This window comes from Oryctolagus cuniculus, chromosome 9 (assembly GCF_964237555.1).
Source record: "Oryctolagus cuniculus chromosome 9, mOryCun1.1, whole genome shotgun sequence".
In the NCBI taxonomy this organism is placed as follows: domain Eukaryota; kingdom Metazoa; phylum Chordata; class Mammalia; order Lagomorpha; family Leporidae; genus Oryctolagus; species Oryctolagus cuniculus.
In genome coordinates, this window is record NC_091440.1 from 118,548,754 (window position 1) to 118,566,578 (window position 17,825).

The 17,825-nt window shown below is 38.1% G+C and overlaps 1 protein-coding gene across 2 annotated transcripts in view; it reads left to right on the top strand.

Moving 5' to 3' along the window:
• LOC100342119 (solute carrier organic anion transporter family member 1B3) overlaps nt 1-17,610 on the top strand; it is a 71,728-nt gene extending 54,118 nt beyond the window's left edge. For both annotated transcript variants that reach the window (XM_070049455.1, XM_008259567.4), the window contains exons 12-15: nt 1,351-1,535; nt 8,261-8,325; nt 11,045-11,162; nt 16,875-17,610. In XM_070049455.1, coding sequence (XP_069905556.1) covers nt 1,351-1,535; nt 8,261-8,325; nt 11,045-11,162; nt 16,875-17,088 — 582 coding nt within the window. In that variant the 3' untranslated portion in view covers nt 17,089-17,610. The remainder of the gene's footprint in view (nt 1-1,350; nt 1,536-8,260; nt 8,326-11,044; nt 11,163-16,874) is intronic.
• Nucleotides 17,611-17,825: the final 215 nt, after the last annotated feature.

Below are 17,825 nucleotides of genomic sequence, written 5' to 3' on the forward strand. Positions count from 1 at the left end.
AATGGGTGCCAGGTTCTAGTCCCGGTTGCTCCTCTTCCAGTCCAGCTCTCTGCTGTGGCCCGGGAGGACAGTGGAAGATGGCCCAAGTGCTTGGGCTCCTGCACCCGCATGGGAGACCAGGAGGAAGCACCTGGCTCCTGGCTTCAGATCAGCTCAGTGCACCAGCTGTAGTGGCCGTTTTGGGGGTGAACCAACGGAAGGAAGACCTTTAAAAAAAAAAAAAGAAAAAGAAAAAAATTACTGTTGGTACTGGCTTGGTTTTATTGACCAAAAAGCTTGCTGTGTGTAGAATTTCTCTTTATTATTCCTAGTGAAAAAAATGGTTTGATAGAATTTTGAAAATGTGAATTAAAATTTTTTCCTGGACTAAATTTTTTCATCCAGTAATTAGACTTCAGCATTAATAGATTCAAGGTGAACTTCCCTTAAACCTTAGGTTAGCCTAGAAGCAGAGTAGAGCTCACTTACTCTTGCACTTACACTTGCCACGGCTCAACAGGCTAATCCTCCACCTTGCAGCGCTGGCACACCGGGTTCTAGTCCTGGTCGGGGTGCCGGATTCTGTCCCAGTTGCCCCTCTTCCAGGCCAGCTCTCTGCTGTGGCCAGGGAGTGCAGTGGAGGATGGCCCAAGTGCTTGGGCCCTGCACCCCATGGGAGACCAGGAGAAGCACCTGGCTCCTGCCTTCGGATCAGCGCGGTGTGCCAGCCGCAGCACGCCAGCCGCGGCAGCCATTGGAGGGTGAACCAACGGCAAAAGGAAGACCTTTCTCTCTGTCTCTCTCTCTCTCTCACTGTCCACTCCAGGGTACATAAAGTGCTTACCTGATTAAGTCTCTATACTCACCTGTTCCTAAATTTTACTGCTTTGTTTCCTAACATTGGTTTGGACATTGCATTGTGATGAACTTCTCTGGTAATCAACTCACCTATTTTCTTATATGTCACTATGCTCTAGTACAAGTATGTTGCTTTTGTTTGCCAAGATAGAATTCCAGGATTCTCAGCTGACTCTGTTTTCCTTAGATTCTGTGAGCCAAGAATATTACAAAAACTCTGTATTAATAAGAAAATTATACACAGAGTTTCAGATGCTTATATCCCCAATTTTTCCAGATTTTAAAATGAAAAATGAATTAAACATTCATAATTAATTACACATTCTTATTTAGAAAGGAATCCAGGAAACTATTTTTTTACTTTTCAACTATTGAGCCGTATTTTTAGAATTTTTTAAAATGTAAATATTGTTATTTGAATGAATGGGACTTCTTTAAATGTAGTGGATAGTATTTATAGCCTTACCATTTTTTGTACGTGTATTCTGTAACATTTCAACAATTATTTTTTAGGTGTTTCATAACTGTAGCTGTGTGGAAGTAACTGGTCTCCAGAATAGCAATTACTCAGCCTCTTTGGGTGAATGCCCAAGAGAGCATAGTTGTACAATAAAATACTACATTTACATAGCTGTGCAAGTCTTGAATTCTTATTGTACTGCCTTGGGAAGCACTGCATTTATAATGCTGATTGTTCGGTGAGTATGATTTTTCTTTTTTTTTAAGATTTATTTATTTGAAAGGCAGAGTTACAAAGAAAGAGACAGAGACAGACCTTCCATTCTCTGGTTCACTCCCCAAATGGTCGTAGTGGCTGGGGTTGGGCCAACCTGAAGCCAGGAGCTTCTTCCAGGTCTCCCATGTGGTTGTAGGGCCCTAAGTACTTGGACCATCTTATGCTGCTTTCCCAGGCACATTAGCAGGGAGCTGGATTGAAAGTGGAGCAGCCGGGATTCAAACCTGTGCCCATATGGAATACCAGTACTGTAGGTGGTGGCTTTGCTACACCACAACACTGGCCCCATGAGTGTGATTTTTCAGAGCATTTTCACATATATTGAACTACAAACACACCTAGTGTGTACATGTTTTTCCATAATATATTTGGGACACATATTCACATTTTGCTACATTTTGATTATCTAGGAATGCCTTAGAATTTTTGTGAATATTTTCACTGAATAAAAACATCAGGGCCGGCGCCGTGGCTCACTGGGCTAATCCTCCACCTGTAGCACCAGCACCCTGGGTTGTAGTCCAGTTGGGGCACCGGATACTAGTCCCGGTTGCTCCTCTTCCAGTCTAGCTCTCTGCTGTGGCCCGGGAAGGCAGCAGAGGATGGCCCAGGTGCTTGGGCCCCTGCACCCACGTGGGAGACCGAGAGGAAGCACCTGGCTCCTGGCTTCAGATTGGCGCAGTGCTGGCCGTAGCGGCCATTAGGGGAGTGAACCAATGGAAGGAAGACCTTTCTCTCTGACTCTCTCTCACTGTCTATAACCTGTCAAATAAAAAACAAAATCAGGGAACCAGATATAAAATTTAACTGAAGTCTGTAATGATACTTCAATGCTTGTAATCTGCCTACAGAATGGCTTTGTTCTAGTCTCTCTTGGTACTCTCATGGACAAAAGAAAAATATTTGAGAAAAATTCATTTCTTACTTCACTCAGGAGACAGATATTTAGATAAGATACCATGCTTCATGAAGAATATTCTGTGGAGAATAAAATCGACATGGTAGTTGTCATAAAGCAGGTAACAGGAAAGATTGACCAGACAATAATATTAAGAAAAACTACATAATTGCAAAAACATTGCTGTTAAAGGGACTAAAAAGGGGAAACCCTTATTGAAGATTGAGGTGAGGGGCTATAAGGAAGAGAACTCAGAGGACACTCTGAAAAGATTTGACATTCGATCTGAAAGTGTAAGGAACAAGCTAAAGTTTGCCAAGGAAGGGCTATTCAGGGAAGGCGATCTAGGTGCCTGTGCTTTGAGTGGAAAAAAGCTCATGTGTTTAAAGAGTGAGAAGAAGCCAGTTGGCCGGAAAATACTGAGTAAGAAGGTATAGCGCAGAGCAGATTGGAGAGTTAGGGAGGGGGCAAATAATACAAACTGTGCTAGTCTTGTGCATCATTCAATTACCTTGTACTGAAGACATGTAAAGATTTGCATGTAGATCTTAAAAATATATATGTTTAAATATTGTGACCTGGGTTAACATCTTGTTATACTTTTTCAAAAATATACTTCTATAATTGTTTTTTAAAAGATTTTATTTATTTATTTGAGAGGTAAAATTAGAGAGAGGGAGAGACAGAGAGTAAGGTCTTCCATCTGTTGGTTCACTCAGATAGCTGCAAAGGCAGGAGTTGAGCTGATCTGAAGCCAGGAGCCAGGAGCCTCCTCCAGGTCTCCCACATGGGTGCAGGGACCCAAGCACTTGTGCCATCTTCTACTGCTTTCCCAGGCCATACCAGAGAGCTGGATTGGAAGAGGAGCAGCTGGGACTTGAAGCAACACTCATATGAGATTCCAGCATTGCAGGCGGAGGCTTAGTCCGTACACTATGGCACCGGCCCTTGTTATACTTTTAAAATCTGTGTACTTGAGGCAAGTTCACAGTTATCCAACAGCATGACCTGGAATGGCAGGCACCCCATAAATATGTTTTTCACTCTGATTAAGGTTCAAAATAAGTTGTACACTGTGTGTACCGTTATTAAATTCTACTCTGACCCCAATTCTTGCCAAATTATTTCTAGTAATTTATTCCACAAATATAGCTCCACCTTAATGTAAAATATTGCCTACTGAAAATTGCCAAATTTCAGGTCATTAATTTATAGAAAATCATCTCAAAAATCCATACCAGTTTGCTTGTAAAGTGAATTAAAATAATATTATTGCAAAAATTAAAGGAAAAAAGGAGGAGAGGGGACTGTGGGAAGGAGAGAAGTACAGTTGTCTTCTTAGAACTGCTTCTATGAAATGCCTGAAATATCTTATTTATAAAATTTTTAAAAATCTTATTTATTAATTTATATGAAAGGCAGAGATACAGAGAAAGAGACACTGACAGAGATCTCCCATCTGTTAGTTCACTCGCCCAGATGCCTTCCCTAGCCAGAGTTGGGCCAGGATGAAGGCAGAGCCTGCAATTCAATCTGAATCTCCCTCATGGGAGCTAGAGGTCTTTCTGAAGAGGGACATGGATTTGGAAGTGGTAAAGGGAGCAAGAAAACACCTAGGTCTCAGGCCCAGGGAAGCAAAACAGCCTTCACTTGACAGAGTTGCCAAGTAAGAGAATCATAATCTTGCTTAGAGCAAGACAGAAAAGGACTGCAAAGGATGTCAGATCTAAACTTTTTGCTGATAAGAGACCTTGAGTTCCAGTGGGCACATTGAAAGAGTTCAAGTGATAGGAAGGAGTAGGGGGCTGGTTGGGTTAAGAGATGTGCTAAACCATGTGAGGATGAGAACTTGCTACCCAGAGATGTCGAGAAATGAGGTTTCCACAGGTGACTAATGGATGCGAGTCATGATGCAAGCTTCCGACTAATAAAATATTAATTCTGCATGGCCAAAATAAGACAATATTTCAGAACTGTTTTTTGTTTTGGTTTGGTGGTTTTTGGTATTTTACTTATATTTCAATTATTTAGGTCAGCTAGGAAATGAATTAGAGCTTTTCTTCAATCTGGGAAAATGGGAAGACAGCCATTGCTTATCTATGTTGTCAGTTGATAGGGTTTTATGAGGTCCAACTGGGGATCATTCTAAGAAACAGTAGGTCCTCATGCCTAATTTTCAGCTGAGAAAACAAGAGGATCAATTTAAGTTATATTAAGGATACATTCTTTTTTATGTAAAGATTTATATTATTTGTTTGAAAGGCAGCATTACAGAAACAAAGAGGGAAATGGAGAGGGAGACAGAGACAGATCTTCCATCCACTGGTTCATTCCCGAAACAGCCACAATGGCCAGGGCTGGGCCAGGCAGAAGTCAGGAGCCAGGAGCTTCATCCGAGTCTCCCATATGGGTACTGAGGCCCAAGAACCTGGGCAATCATGCACTGGTTCTCAGGAGCATTAGTAGGGAGCTGTATTGGAAGTGGAGCAGCTGGGACTCGAACCAGCACCTATATGGGAATGCCAGTGCCGCAGGTGGCAGGTTTACCAGGTAGGCCACAGCAGCAGCCCCAAGAAGACGTTCTTTAATTTAATGATTAAATAAAAAAACCACAATTAGTTTTCTTTTAAATTTATTTATGTATTTATTTATTTAGTATTTGAAAGGTAAAGATGGATGGAAACAGATAATCCATTCATTGGTTCATTCTGTTGGTTCACTCTCTGGTATGTTCAAGAACCAGGGATGGGCCAGGCTAACATCAAGACCCCAGAACTCAGTCCAGTCTCCCATTGGTGGCAGAGACCCAGGTACTTGAGCCGACATCTGCTGCCTCCCAGGGTGCACATTAACAGGTATCTGGGTTTGAAGTGAAGCTGGAACTTGAGTCCAAAAACTCTGATAGGAGACAGGCATCCTTAGCAGCATCTTAACTACTGTGCCCAAATACCTGTATCACATTTTGCTTCTTGAGGGGCTTTGTGTGATGAGTCCATCCTGAGAGAGGTCCATCCAAATTCTGGGTGGCTCAAAATCACTTGTGAGGTAAGATTCACACTGCAGTGATAAATATCTTAAATGATAATGTATGATGTATGCATGTGCCAGCACATGTGTGGGGGCAGTATAAATGTGTGACTACGTGTGAGGGTGCATGCAAGTTAGTGTGGGACGAGTGTGCTTGATCTTACTGTATTTCTGTGTCACTGCATCATACATTTATTATTTCCACTGAGTTGGTCAAGATTTCAAGCCCACTTTCAGGAAAATATCCCCATATGCAAGACTTTCCTCATTCAGTCCTCCTGCATACCAGTCCTTGCCCTGGGAAAATATTGGAGTTGATAGCAAATTTCAGTTTGTGTCTAGTGTGTCTAGTTTAAAACAGGTCCACATTTTAATGTGAACAGCAGTGGAAAATGGCACTTCAGGCAATTATCAGAGAATCCAACCAGTCAGTGTCTTCCTTCCCAACGTCTGTCTTGAGAAACATTATTTGAGAGAGATGGCTTAAAACACAAGTCAACTTCCTCTTCCTGGAACAATGCTGCTATGGAAGAAACCATTGTCCTTGAATAAGAGCTATTGCTTCCTTGCCTCCAAATATAGCCTTGTGTCCTTTGCTGGGATAGCAAAGTGTCACTAATCTTTGCAAAAGCAGAGTCCCCAACATATTCCATTTCTTTCCTAATATAGGACTGTAGGCTTAATTCTTACTATGCTATGTTTGCTTTAATTTGTGCCCTATTTAGTTTTACAAGCTCTCTTTGAGAACCTTGGTAAAGGTGGCAGTCCTGCAAAGCTGAAGTGATAGTTACATGGGAAAAAAATTAAGCTTAGAATGCTAGCTTATTGTATTGGATTCTCACAACACATCAGATAGGTGCTATTATCCCCTCACAGTAAATAAGGAGACAGAAGCTAACAGAGGTTAAAGACTTCTCCAAGACCCCCAGTTGAATTGAGACATCATTTATCTCATCATTCTCAAGAACAGAAATGATCATGACATCTCCTAGGAGATATTTCTAAAATGTTTATTGTACGATTATATCTACTTAGCTCTCTGAGCAAATATAGCCAATAATAGTTCAAAGGGAAAATATCTGTTGTATCAGTTATTTTAATATTTCAACAAAAATGAAATTTTGAGTCTCTGTCACTTCTACATCCCAGCCCAGCTACTCTTTCGCTGCCAGATAATTTTATTTGATGTGCATTATGCTATCGCAGGGATGATAGTGTCATCAACTCATTGAGCATTAAAAAATTCGAATTGTGAGACAGATTTTGTCACTGCCATTATGATGCTGCCTGCAATGCTCCCATCTCATGTGAGAAGGCCTAGGTTCAAGTACCAGCTATACTTCCAATTCCAGCTTCTTGGTAATGCTTAGCTGATGGCTCAGTTGGGGCCCTGTCACCCATGTGGGAGACCCTGAGTGAGTTCTTGGCTATTGTGGGAATTTGGGTTGTGAACCAACGAATGGAAGATATCTATCTCTCCCTCTCTTCCTTCCCCTCCCTCTCCTCCTCCCCTCCCCCTCCCTTTCCCCCTCCATCTCCACCTCCCACTTTCTCTCTCTGTCTCTCCCTTTCATTCACCCCCAACCCCTTCTGCTTTTCAAATAAATAAAAATGCAATAGAATTTTAAAAAGAAAATAGAATTATAAAAATAACTTTCTAAAGGGGATAGTGGCAAAGACACCAATGTACTCTCTACCTTTAAGATCTAGAGTACAGATACCTTTTCTGATCCCTTTGCATTATATAATTCATGAAAAATATTAGTAGAGAATTTTTCGTTAATATCAGTGATGGAAACATAATGGTAAAAAGAGGCTTGAAGATGTGGAGATGTACATGTAGATAAAAGTTAATTCTCTTTTCATAAATGCTGTGTTGACTGAAGAGATCATACAATTTCTCTCTTTATAGGCATAATAAAGTCTGTTCCCAAAATTTGCTCATAGAATTTTCCTGAGAATTAAATATGACTCTGTTTGTTAACCTGTCTTAATATCATAATGCATCACTCAGGTGTTTGCCTTTTTAAATCAACTAAAAGTTTAACTTTATATATGACAGTACTTCAAAAAGTGTTAAGCTGTTGTCTGTGGTGCCATCATCCCATATGACCAGTGGTTTGAGCTCTAGTTGTTCCACTTCTGATCCAGCTCTCTGCTAACACACCTGGGAAAACATGAGTAGATGGTCTGAGTGCTTGGGCCCTTGACATCCATATGGAATACTTGTATGGAGTTCTAGGTTCAAGGATTCAGCCTGGGTTTGGGAAGCAAACCAGCAGATATAGGGAGAGAACCAACAGATGGAAGCATACTTTCTCTGTCTCTTTCTCTGTCCCTTTCTTTCTCTCTCTCTCTGTCTCTCTTCCTCCCTCCCTCCCTCCCTCCCCCTCACTCTCTGCAACTCTGCCTTTCAAATAAATAAACATTTTTAAAGGATTGTAGAAAATGGAATTAAAATATAAGTTTATTTTAATGTAAAATAGTTTGAAATCTACATATATCAGGAATCTCTCAAGAAGTTCATGAAAGTGAATGTTATGAAATACAGTGTATGAATTTCACATCTTTTCCTACCAAAATAAATCTCTTAATTCCATTTTCCACAGATTTTCAGAAATTCCTTTGTAAAAAGTAGGCCATTCCCTTGAGAATTTTCATTCAGCTTTGAAGGAAGATAACATTGAGAAATGTTTTAATATTGAGTTTCTGCTTGGTATTTTAAAGATGGCTAATGTTTCTTTGCTTTTATCTAATTTCAGAATTGTTCAGCCTGAATTGAAATCACTTGCAATGGGTTTCCATTCGCTGGTTATACGGACACTAGGTAGGACAAATATGTAGAATATAAATTTGGATTATATTTATGTCAAAGTTCAAAGATGAATGTAATTAATTTCAACTTACAAAAAGATCTAAGTAAAACTCATTTCTATTTTTGTGGTCATGGGCAGTAATAGGAGACAGAGGAAAACTGAGTAACCTAAAAGCGAGTTCTAGCTAATGTCATTCTGTCAAAGGTCAAGGAATCATCATGTTCATGTTACATTCTTTCTAACACAATGAAAGGTGATCCCCAAGTCTGTCTACTTTCATACATGGGAATATTTCTTCCAAGGAGGCATCATGGAGGGCTTTCCCTGTAAGCTGATGAATTCTTTGGGTAATGCTTTGTGTAACTCCTAAAGCAGCCTGGGGAGGTCTGAGAATCCAGCCAAGAAGAAGGTGTCCCAAATAGCAGAAACTGGCACTCATTGCAACACTTCCCACTGTCCTGGTCAGGCAGCTGACCTCTACCAGAAGTTAAAATGTACAAAGGAACAGCTCGGACTCTAGAATTGGACTCAGGGAATGTTTTCAATGAAAGAAGCTCAGGAAGTTGTGGGTTTTGTTGGCAGAGAGTACACTACTGGCACAAAGGTTAAAGCCCCATCTCTAAGCAGTGAAGTGAGGTGATCCATAGAAGATTTAGGAAATGGCCCTTTCTCCCTTACTGCCATTTGCTATTTTTACTGCACGGTTGCTTTTTGTTATTTTAACGATTTCTAACCTAATCCCTGTGGGTTCCCCTTAAGACCTACAAATGTGGTATGTACATTCTTGGGAAGAAGGGAGAGGCATAGTTCATCTAGGGATTGAATAAGGAGTAATCATGACCCAGGGACAACTACAAATGCCAGGAGGAAAAGGAAGCGAGAAGGGCCCATCCCTGGGACCCTTGCAATAAAATGAAAGTCGCCTAACTTTACAGCCCAGTTACAATGGAGAAATCATCCAAGAGTATGCTAGGGGAGCAGGTCACACATATTCAAAGGTAAAAAGAGGACACATAAGAGGGTGGGAAAAAGGAGAAGGTGCAGCGGGTTCAGCTGCCATCACAGTTCTCTTCCCAGCATTCTCTCTTGCCCATCTGCTCTTGCATTCCCTGTATTTCCTGACAGTTCCCTACCTCCAGATCCGAAAAGCACCCAGGCCATAGACTTTGTATTCCTGATGTACTGAGATGAGATTTTGAGAAAAGAAGAAATTCTTATAGTGAAAAAAAATTGCCTTCTTAATTGTGAGCATCCTAATTTGAGGTATCCTCTGTAGGTCACAATGGGACCTCAGTGCTTCTGTGAGGAAAAGAGATACTGAGTGCCACATTCCTAATTCACATTTGTCTTGAATACACATATGGAAAAGTTGTGGAAGGACTGTATGGTATATAACTTGGAAAAGTCATTTAAGAATAGGTTATTAGAAGCTTTAAAATTCCAGTAATAAGGACTAAATTTATTACCTAACATCTAATTCATTAGGTTTGTTCAGGCCAGTGCCATCATGTAGAGAAAAGAAATGGTTGACGTAGGCTTTGCATTTTCAAAGGGTGGTGGCGATTTTCTGAAACCTGCAGATTCCCAACCGTTTTGGTTGGTACTAGTTTTCCTCATACACACTGGCTCTGGATATCAATCCCTTGTCATTCTAAGACTTCTCAGTCTCAGAAAATTGAGACTGGGTTATGTGTGATGGTGTTATAAATATATGATGATATGTGAATCACTATCATTTATTATAATGCAAAATAAATTCCAAAAATCATTCATTAATATAAAAAAGAACAGAGCACATCATGAACACCTCAGTTCTTCCGTCTGAAGGGTAGATCTCTACCTGCATGCCCCTCAAGTTTCTTTTATCAGATTACCTGTACTTGGAACCAGCAGTCAAGTTCAGAGTTCATTAAAATTGCAGTAAAATTAACCAGACACTTCTGCTATGTTTACAACATGTGCTCCAAAAAAATCATGTACTATACATAAAACTGGGCTGGGGCAGACCACCAAAGACAAATGCTGCATTGTGATCAGAAGACAGACAGACACAAAATGTAGCATGATAGGCCCTCATTTGAACAGGGCCTGTTCACAGGGCATTTTAAAAGCACAAACTCAATGGAGGCAAAAATGCTGGATTCTGGGCTCCAGTGACACCAGGAAGAGGGATGTGATCTCTGAGCCCAGAAAGAGCCAGGAGCCAGCACTCTGACACTGGGCCTGCACTTTTCTGGGGAGAGAATCCTGGTGTAAGCACTCAATTTCTAATTTTCTTAGAGTTGAAGAACACTTCTACCTTTGCAAATTGAGTTTAGAGTTTTTCTTTGCCTAGTAAAGTAAAAATTCTACTCCCATTATTCCCGCTCTTCTTGCCTAATAAAAATTACATGTGATCCATATAACTTCTATTTCTACTAACATCATTTTCTTTTTTATTAATCAGGCTTAAGTTAATTGATACTAAGTTCATTGATACAGGGCTCAAGGCACACAGTGTTACTTCTTCCCTGTGTGTATTGGAAGGATTAGGGTAGGTAAAGGATGTCTGTAACACTGCTACATGGCTTCAGCCTTTGAGATTCTTAGGTAGATTTAGGATACAGTTATGGGATAATCTTCCATAATTTTTCAGCTTTTACATAATGCAAAATGTATCAGTGTGATATATGGCCCAGTTCCATTTGAAACATGTTCCCTGGATTGATATTGTCTCATCTCACATTTCAGGAGGAATTCTAGCTCCAATATATTTTGGGGCTCTGATTGACAGAACATGCTTAAAGTGGTCCATCACCAGCTGTGGGGCTCGAGGGGCATGTAGGTTATATAATAATGTGTTATTTGGGTAAGTTACCATAATTATGCTTTTAATTGATTTTTGACTATATTAATTCCTAAAAGATATAATTTTCAGTATAATAATGCTATTAACCATGTTACTTGTAGAAACCATTTAATGAACATTTATTTTTTTCTTCTCACGTTCATTCCTGAAGATTTTATGTTGTTAATTATGGGTGAGATTTTTATTTTATTAAAAGTATACAAATGCATTTCATATATATAGATTCAGGAGCATAGTTATACTTCCAATCCTACCCTCCCTCCCACCCATGCTCCCACCTTTCTTCCTCTTCCTCTCTTATTCCCACTCCTAATTTTCACAAAGATCTATTTTAGTTTACTTTATGCTTGTAAGATTAATCCTACCAAGTAAAGAGTTCCAGAAATGCTATGAAAAAAAAAAAAAGAAAATATCACTGTTCCTCAGCTGTAGAGATATGGGCTGTAAACAATCATTGAATCTCAAAATGCCAATTTCACTCCTATACATTACCTTTTAGGTACTCTAGTAGTTACCACAAATCAGAGAAAACATATGGTATTTGTCTTTTTAGGATTAGTTTATTTCACTAAGTATAATCGTTTCCAGTTGTGTGAACACTAATTTTATATTCAAAATGTCATTAGACAATCTGATATCTCATTTAATAGTCAAATGGTAGGATTCAAAGATAATAAGTAACTTACTTACGAACACACTGCTAAAAATAAGAGCTAGGATTTGCATTCAAATCTCTTTGTTTCCAAAAACTTTCCTCATCCTAAATTATACAGCTATGTAGGTATTCAGTTGCTTCTTTATTCATCCACTGATGGACGTCTAGGTTTATTCCATGTATTTGCTATTGTAAACAAGGCTTCAGTAAACCTGGGAATGTAGTTATCTCTTTCATTTACTGACTTCGTTTCCTTTAGATATGTTCCTAGAATTGGGATAGCTGTGTCATATGGTAGATCTAAGTTTAGTTTTTTGAGGAAGCTCCCTTCTGTTTTTTATAATGGCCATACTAAGCTGCTTTGTGTATTACCATTCCCTTTTCTCCACCATTTTGCCAGTATTTATTATTTTCTGACTTTTCAATTATAACCATTCTAATTGAAATGAGATAATATCTCCCTGTGGTTTCAATTTGCATCCCTCACAGCTAGTGATCCTGAGCATTTTTTCATCTGTTTCTTGGCCATTTGTATTTCTTATTTCAAAAAATGGCTGTTCAGATCTTTTGCCCATTTTTAACTTAATTGTTTATTTTATTGTTCTTGAATTTCTTCAGTTCCTTATATATTACGAACATTAATCCTTTATCAGAAGCATAATTTGCAAATATTTCTATCAGTTGTCTCTTCACTCTGTTGATTCTTTCCTTTGCTGTGCAAAATCTTTTGCTTTTGGAGTAATCCTTTTTATCTATTTTTGCTTGTGTTGTCTGTGCTTTTGTAGTTGTATCCAAAAAATTATTGCCAATTCTAATATTTTATAGTATTCCCCTATGTTTTCATTGATAGTTTAGGTCTTTTATTTAAGTATATTTTTCATTTTGCATGGGTTTTTATGTAGGCTGTGAGGTAGGGGTCTTGTTTCAAGCCTCCGCATTTGGAAATCAAGTTTTCCCAACACTGTTTATTGAAGAGACTGTCCTTTCTCCAGGAAGTGTTTTTAGCACCTTTGTCAAAGAGAAGGTCATTATAGATGTGTGAATTTATTTCTGGGGTTTCTATTCTATTCTGTTTGTCTTTGTGTCTATTTTAATGCCATAACTATGCTGTTTTTGTTACAATAGTATTTTGAAATCTGGTGTTGTGATAAATGCCTCTCACTTTGTTTTATTGTTCAAGATTTCTTTGATGTTTGCATTTTCATATGAATTTTAGAATTGTTTTCTCCTAATTCTATAAAGAATGACATTAGTATCTGGATGGGAAGTGCACTGAATCTGTAAATCACTTTGTGCAACATGGAAATTTTGATACTATTAATTCTTCCATTCCATGAACATGAGAGATCTTTGCTTTATTTGTGTCTTTTTCAATTTCTTTAGTTAGTGTTTGTAATTTTCATTGTAGAGATCTTTCACACCCTTAAATTTATCCCAAGATAGTTAATGTCTTTGTAGCAATTATGAATGGGATTGCTCATACAAGTTCTTTCTCAGTAAGATCATTACTGATGCATAAAAATTTGACTGATTTTGTGTGTAAATTTTGTTTCTTGTAAATTTTGAATGTATTTATTAATTTTGATAGTCTCTTACTAGAACCTTTAGGTTCCCCTATACATATAATTGTGTCAACTGTAAATGGAGTTGATTTGACTTCCTTCATTCATATTTATATGCTTTTGTTTATTTCCCTTTCCTCATGGCTCTGGCTAAAACTTCCTGAACTACACTTAGTAGGGTGGTGGGAGTGGACATCCTTGTCTATTTCTAGAACTTAGTGTATTTTTTCTGCTTTTTCCCATTCAATATGATGTTAGCTATGGGCTTGTCATATGTAACTTTTATTGTGTTAAATACGTTACTTACATACCTAATTAGTTCGTTTGTGTCATGAATAGATGTTATATTTTATCAAATGCTTTCTTTGCATGTTTCAAACTGATTATATGATTTTGTCCTTCATTTGTTTGACTAATATATTGTGTTTATTGATTTGGGTATGTTGATTCATCCCTACATTCCTGGACTAAATATCACTTGATCAAGATGAACAATCTTTCTGATATGTTGTTTGATTCAGTTGGCTGGTATTTTGTTCAAAATCTTTGCATCTTTATTCATCAGAGATATTGGTGTATGGTTTTTGTTGTATCCTTGTCTAGTTTTGGTAATGAGGTAATACTGGATTCATAGAATGAGTTTCAAAGGATTTCCTCTGATTCAGTTGTTTGGAATAATTTCAAAAGAGTTGGTGTTAGTTCTTCCTTAAAAGTTTGATAGAACTTAACACTGAAGCCATCTAGTTCTGCTTTTTTTTGTTAGAAGATTCTTTATTTCTGATTCAATCTCTTCACTGACTATTGGTTGGTTTGTGCTTTCTGTGTCTTAGTAATTCAGTTTTATTAAGTTATATATTTCCAGAAACAACTATTTCTTCTAGGTCTTCCAATTTGTTGGTGTGTAGTTGTTTATAATAACTTTAAATGATTCTTTGTATTTTTGTGATATAAGTCATAATATTTTCTTTTTCATCTATGATTTTATTGATTTGAGTCTTTTTTTTCTTCAGTAATAGTTTATCTATTTTGTTTACTTTTTCAAGGAACCAAGTTTAATTTCTTTAATCCTTTGTATTATTTTTTAAACTCTATTTTGTTTATATCTTTTTTATATTATGACATTCTACTAATTTTGTGATTGTTTTATTCTTGTTTTTCTAGTCACTTGATGTATTGTTGCTTTTTTATTTGATATTTTCCTTTTTTAATGTAGGCAACTACGTAGTACTACTGAGTATTAAGTGTCATACTTAGTACAGCTTAGTACTGCTTTTACTGTATCCCATAATCTTTAACATGTTTTGTCTCCATTTTTATTAATTTCAAGGACTTTGTTTTAATTTCCCTTTTAACTTCTTCATTGACCCTTTATTCTTCCAGGAACATGTTGCTCAATCTCCATGTATTTGTATAACTTCTAGAATTTCTTTTGTTTCTTATTTCCAGCTTTATTACACTGTGGTCAGAAAAGATAACTAATATAATTTCAGTTTTTTTGAATGTATTGAAACTTGTTTTGTGGCCTACTATATGGTCTATCCTAGAGAATGTTCCATATACTCATGAAAAGAATGTGTGTTCTGCAGTAGGATGGAATGATCTGTAATGTCTCTTAGTCCATTTGATCTTTAGTATAGATTAACTCTATTATTTCTTTGTACTGGGTCTGTGTAGGGCATGAAAACACTAGGTCAGATCCCCACTAAGAGGGCTGTGTGCTGGACTGAGCATAGAATGAAGGGCCCAGGGAACTGTTTGTGGAAGGGAGAAGGGCCCAGAGAGATGACCTGGAATGGGTCGGATGCAGAGACCATGGCTACTGTCACTGGGAGGGACTGGCACCCCAAGTGCTGCAGAGCTTAGGCTGCTTAGGCAGACCCCGCATTGTGCTGGTGTTGTGAGCAGACTGGGTCTACAGTTTAGAGTGAGTGTGCTGCTGCCCAGAATCACAAGAGAGCAACATACTGGACCTTGCTAGCCTGAGAAAAGATCAACATACAAAATCTAAAGTGTGGTTTCTAGTAACTACACATTGCTTTTACAGTATCATAAACTTTAAAAAGTATAATTTGAGCCATCTTGAGTTGGTAATTGTATAATATTTTCTTTCTCTCTGAACAATTTATTTTAATATTTCTTGTAAGGTGAGTCTTGTGGCAGCACCTTAATTTGTGTTATCTGAAATTGTTGTATTTCTATTTCACTTCTAAAGAATAATTTCACAAGGTACAGGATTTGGTTGGTGGGTTTTAGTTTTAAATACACCAAATATTTCATTCCATTCTGTTCTTGCTGGCATAGTTAATGCAAAAACTTCAGATGAAATCTTTTGATTCTGTAGGTAAACTTTTTTTCCTCTCCTCTGGTTTGTTTTAGGATTTTTTTTTTTAGTCTTTGTTTTTCTTTGTTTTGAAAATGATATGCTTAACTATAGTTTTTCCGACATTTACCTTGCTTAGTCTTCCCTGAGTTTCCTTGATCTGTGGGATAGTGGAAGAGATTAATTTAGGGAAAATTCCTAAATAACTCTCTCCTCCCCTCCCCTCCCCTCCCCTCCCCTTCCCTCTCCTCTCCTCTTCTTTTCCCTCCCTCCCTTCTTCTCTCCCTCCCTCCCTCCCTCCCTTCGTCCCTTCTTCTATTACACACTTTCATGGTTGTCCTAATGGTTCTGAATGTTCTGTTAGTTTTTCCCCATCTTTTTTCTCTTGGATTTCAGTTTTGGAGGTTTGTGTTGAGATAGCCTCAGTCTCAGACTCTCTCCTTAGCTGTGTTTTCTCTACTAATAAATTCTTCAAAGGCAGCCTTTGCTTCTGTTACAGGGTGTTTGATCTCTAGCCATTCTCATTGGTTCATGGGATTTCTGTTTCTCTGCTTGCATCACTCATCTGTTCTGGTAGGCTGTCTACTTCATCCATTAGAGCCCTTAGTCACCGTTGCTTTAAATTCCCATTCTGGTCCTCTCAACAGCCTTGACATGTCCTACTCTGGTTTTGACGCTTATTTATTCTCTGCAAACTGTATTTCAAACTATGTTTTTCCCCTTTTTGTATGCCCTGTAATTTTTTCTTTACAGCCAGAAATGTTCTGGGTAAAAGGAATTGCTATAAGTAAGCCTGTAAGAATGTGGTATAAAGTGCAAGAGAAGGGATTCTCAGTCTTCTAGCCTGGACCGCTGGGCTGTGAACTTCAAACAGATTTCTCAGTTCCTGTCCCCTCCTTCAAGTAGGATGAGAAGAGTTGAGAGGACTGGAGCTGGGTGGTGGATAGTTTTCTTCCTCAAGGAGGAAGGCTGGAACCACTGGAGTTGAATTTTCACGATTTCATAATCCTTTCAAAATAACCCCAAACTAAAATAATTCTAAAAGAATTGCTGTCTTATTGCTTTTAAGTATACTTTATTTTTTTTTTACTTTTAATACTTGAGGAAAACATTGTAAGCTATTCCACACAATTTAAAATGATAATCTACTCTTTTTAAAATATCTCTTCTCACAGAAACACCTATCTGGGCTTGGCTGCAACTTTAAAAATCCTAGCACTTATTTTATATATTGTACTAATTTCTGCCCTGAAGAAAAAATATGAAGGAAAAAAGACCGAGGAACCAGAAACTGAGAAAAAGGTGGTGGATGATCCAAACTTAGAACCCTTAAATAACAACGGACATTTTGTAGGTTCTGCTGAGGCAGATGGTGACACACATATTTAAGGAAGAGAAAAAGAGCACGTCCGTTGCTGTGTTTCCAGTCAACATTGTATTGATTCAGTAAGATGTCATCTTTGAGCAGTCCCTGGTCCTTTCAGCTGAGAATTCTCACACTCTTTTCAGAAGATACAACAATGAATATGCCTGTGGACTTATAATGAAACAAATGATAAATAAAAAATGGAAGAGGCCGACACTGTGGTGTAGGGAGTTAAGTCACTGCTGGTGACACTGGCATCCTATTTGGGAATGCTTGTTTGAATCCCTGCTGCTCTGCTTCCAATCCAGATTCCTGATAATGCACCTGAGAAGCCAGGGGAAGAAGACCTGGGGACTTGGGCCTCTCTTACCCATATGGGAGAACAGGATGGAGTTCTCTGGGCTTTGGCCTGGTCCAGATCTGGCTATAGCAGCCGCAGTCACTTGGGGAATGAACAACCGGATGGAAGATTTTCTCTCTCTTTATCTTTCTCTCTCTCTGTCTTTCTCTCTCCCTTTCAAATAAATAAATATTTTAAAAATTAATGTACTCATTATTAAGATATGACTATGCAATGCAATTGGGGTGAAGATTAAAATGGATACATACAAATTTAAAGTGAAAAACTTGGTCACTATGTAGCAGAAGAAAAAGTTCTTAATAAAACTATGATTAGAGAATTGATAGAGGTGAGAAAATAGAAAAGAAATTAATAGCCTACATAAAAATACATGCTCCTTTAAAAGAAAAGTTTTTAACT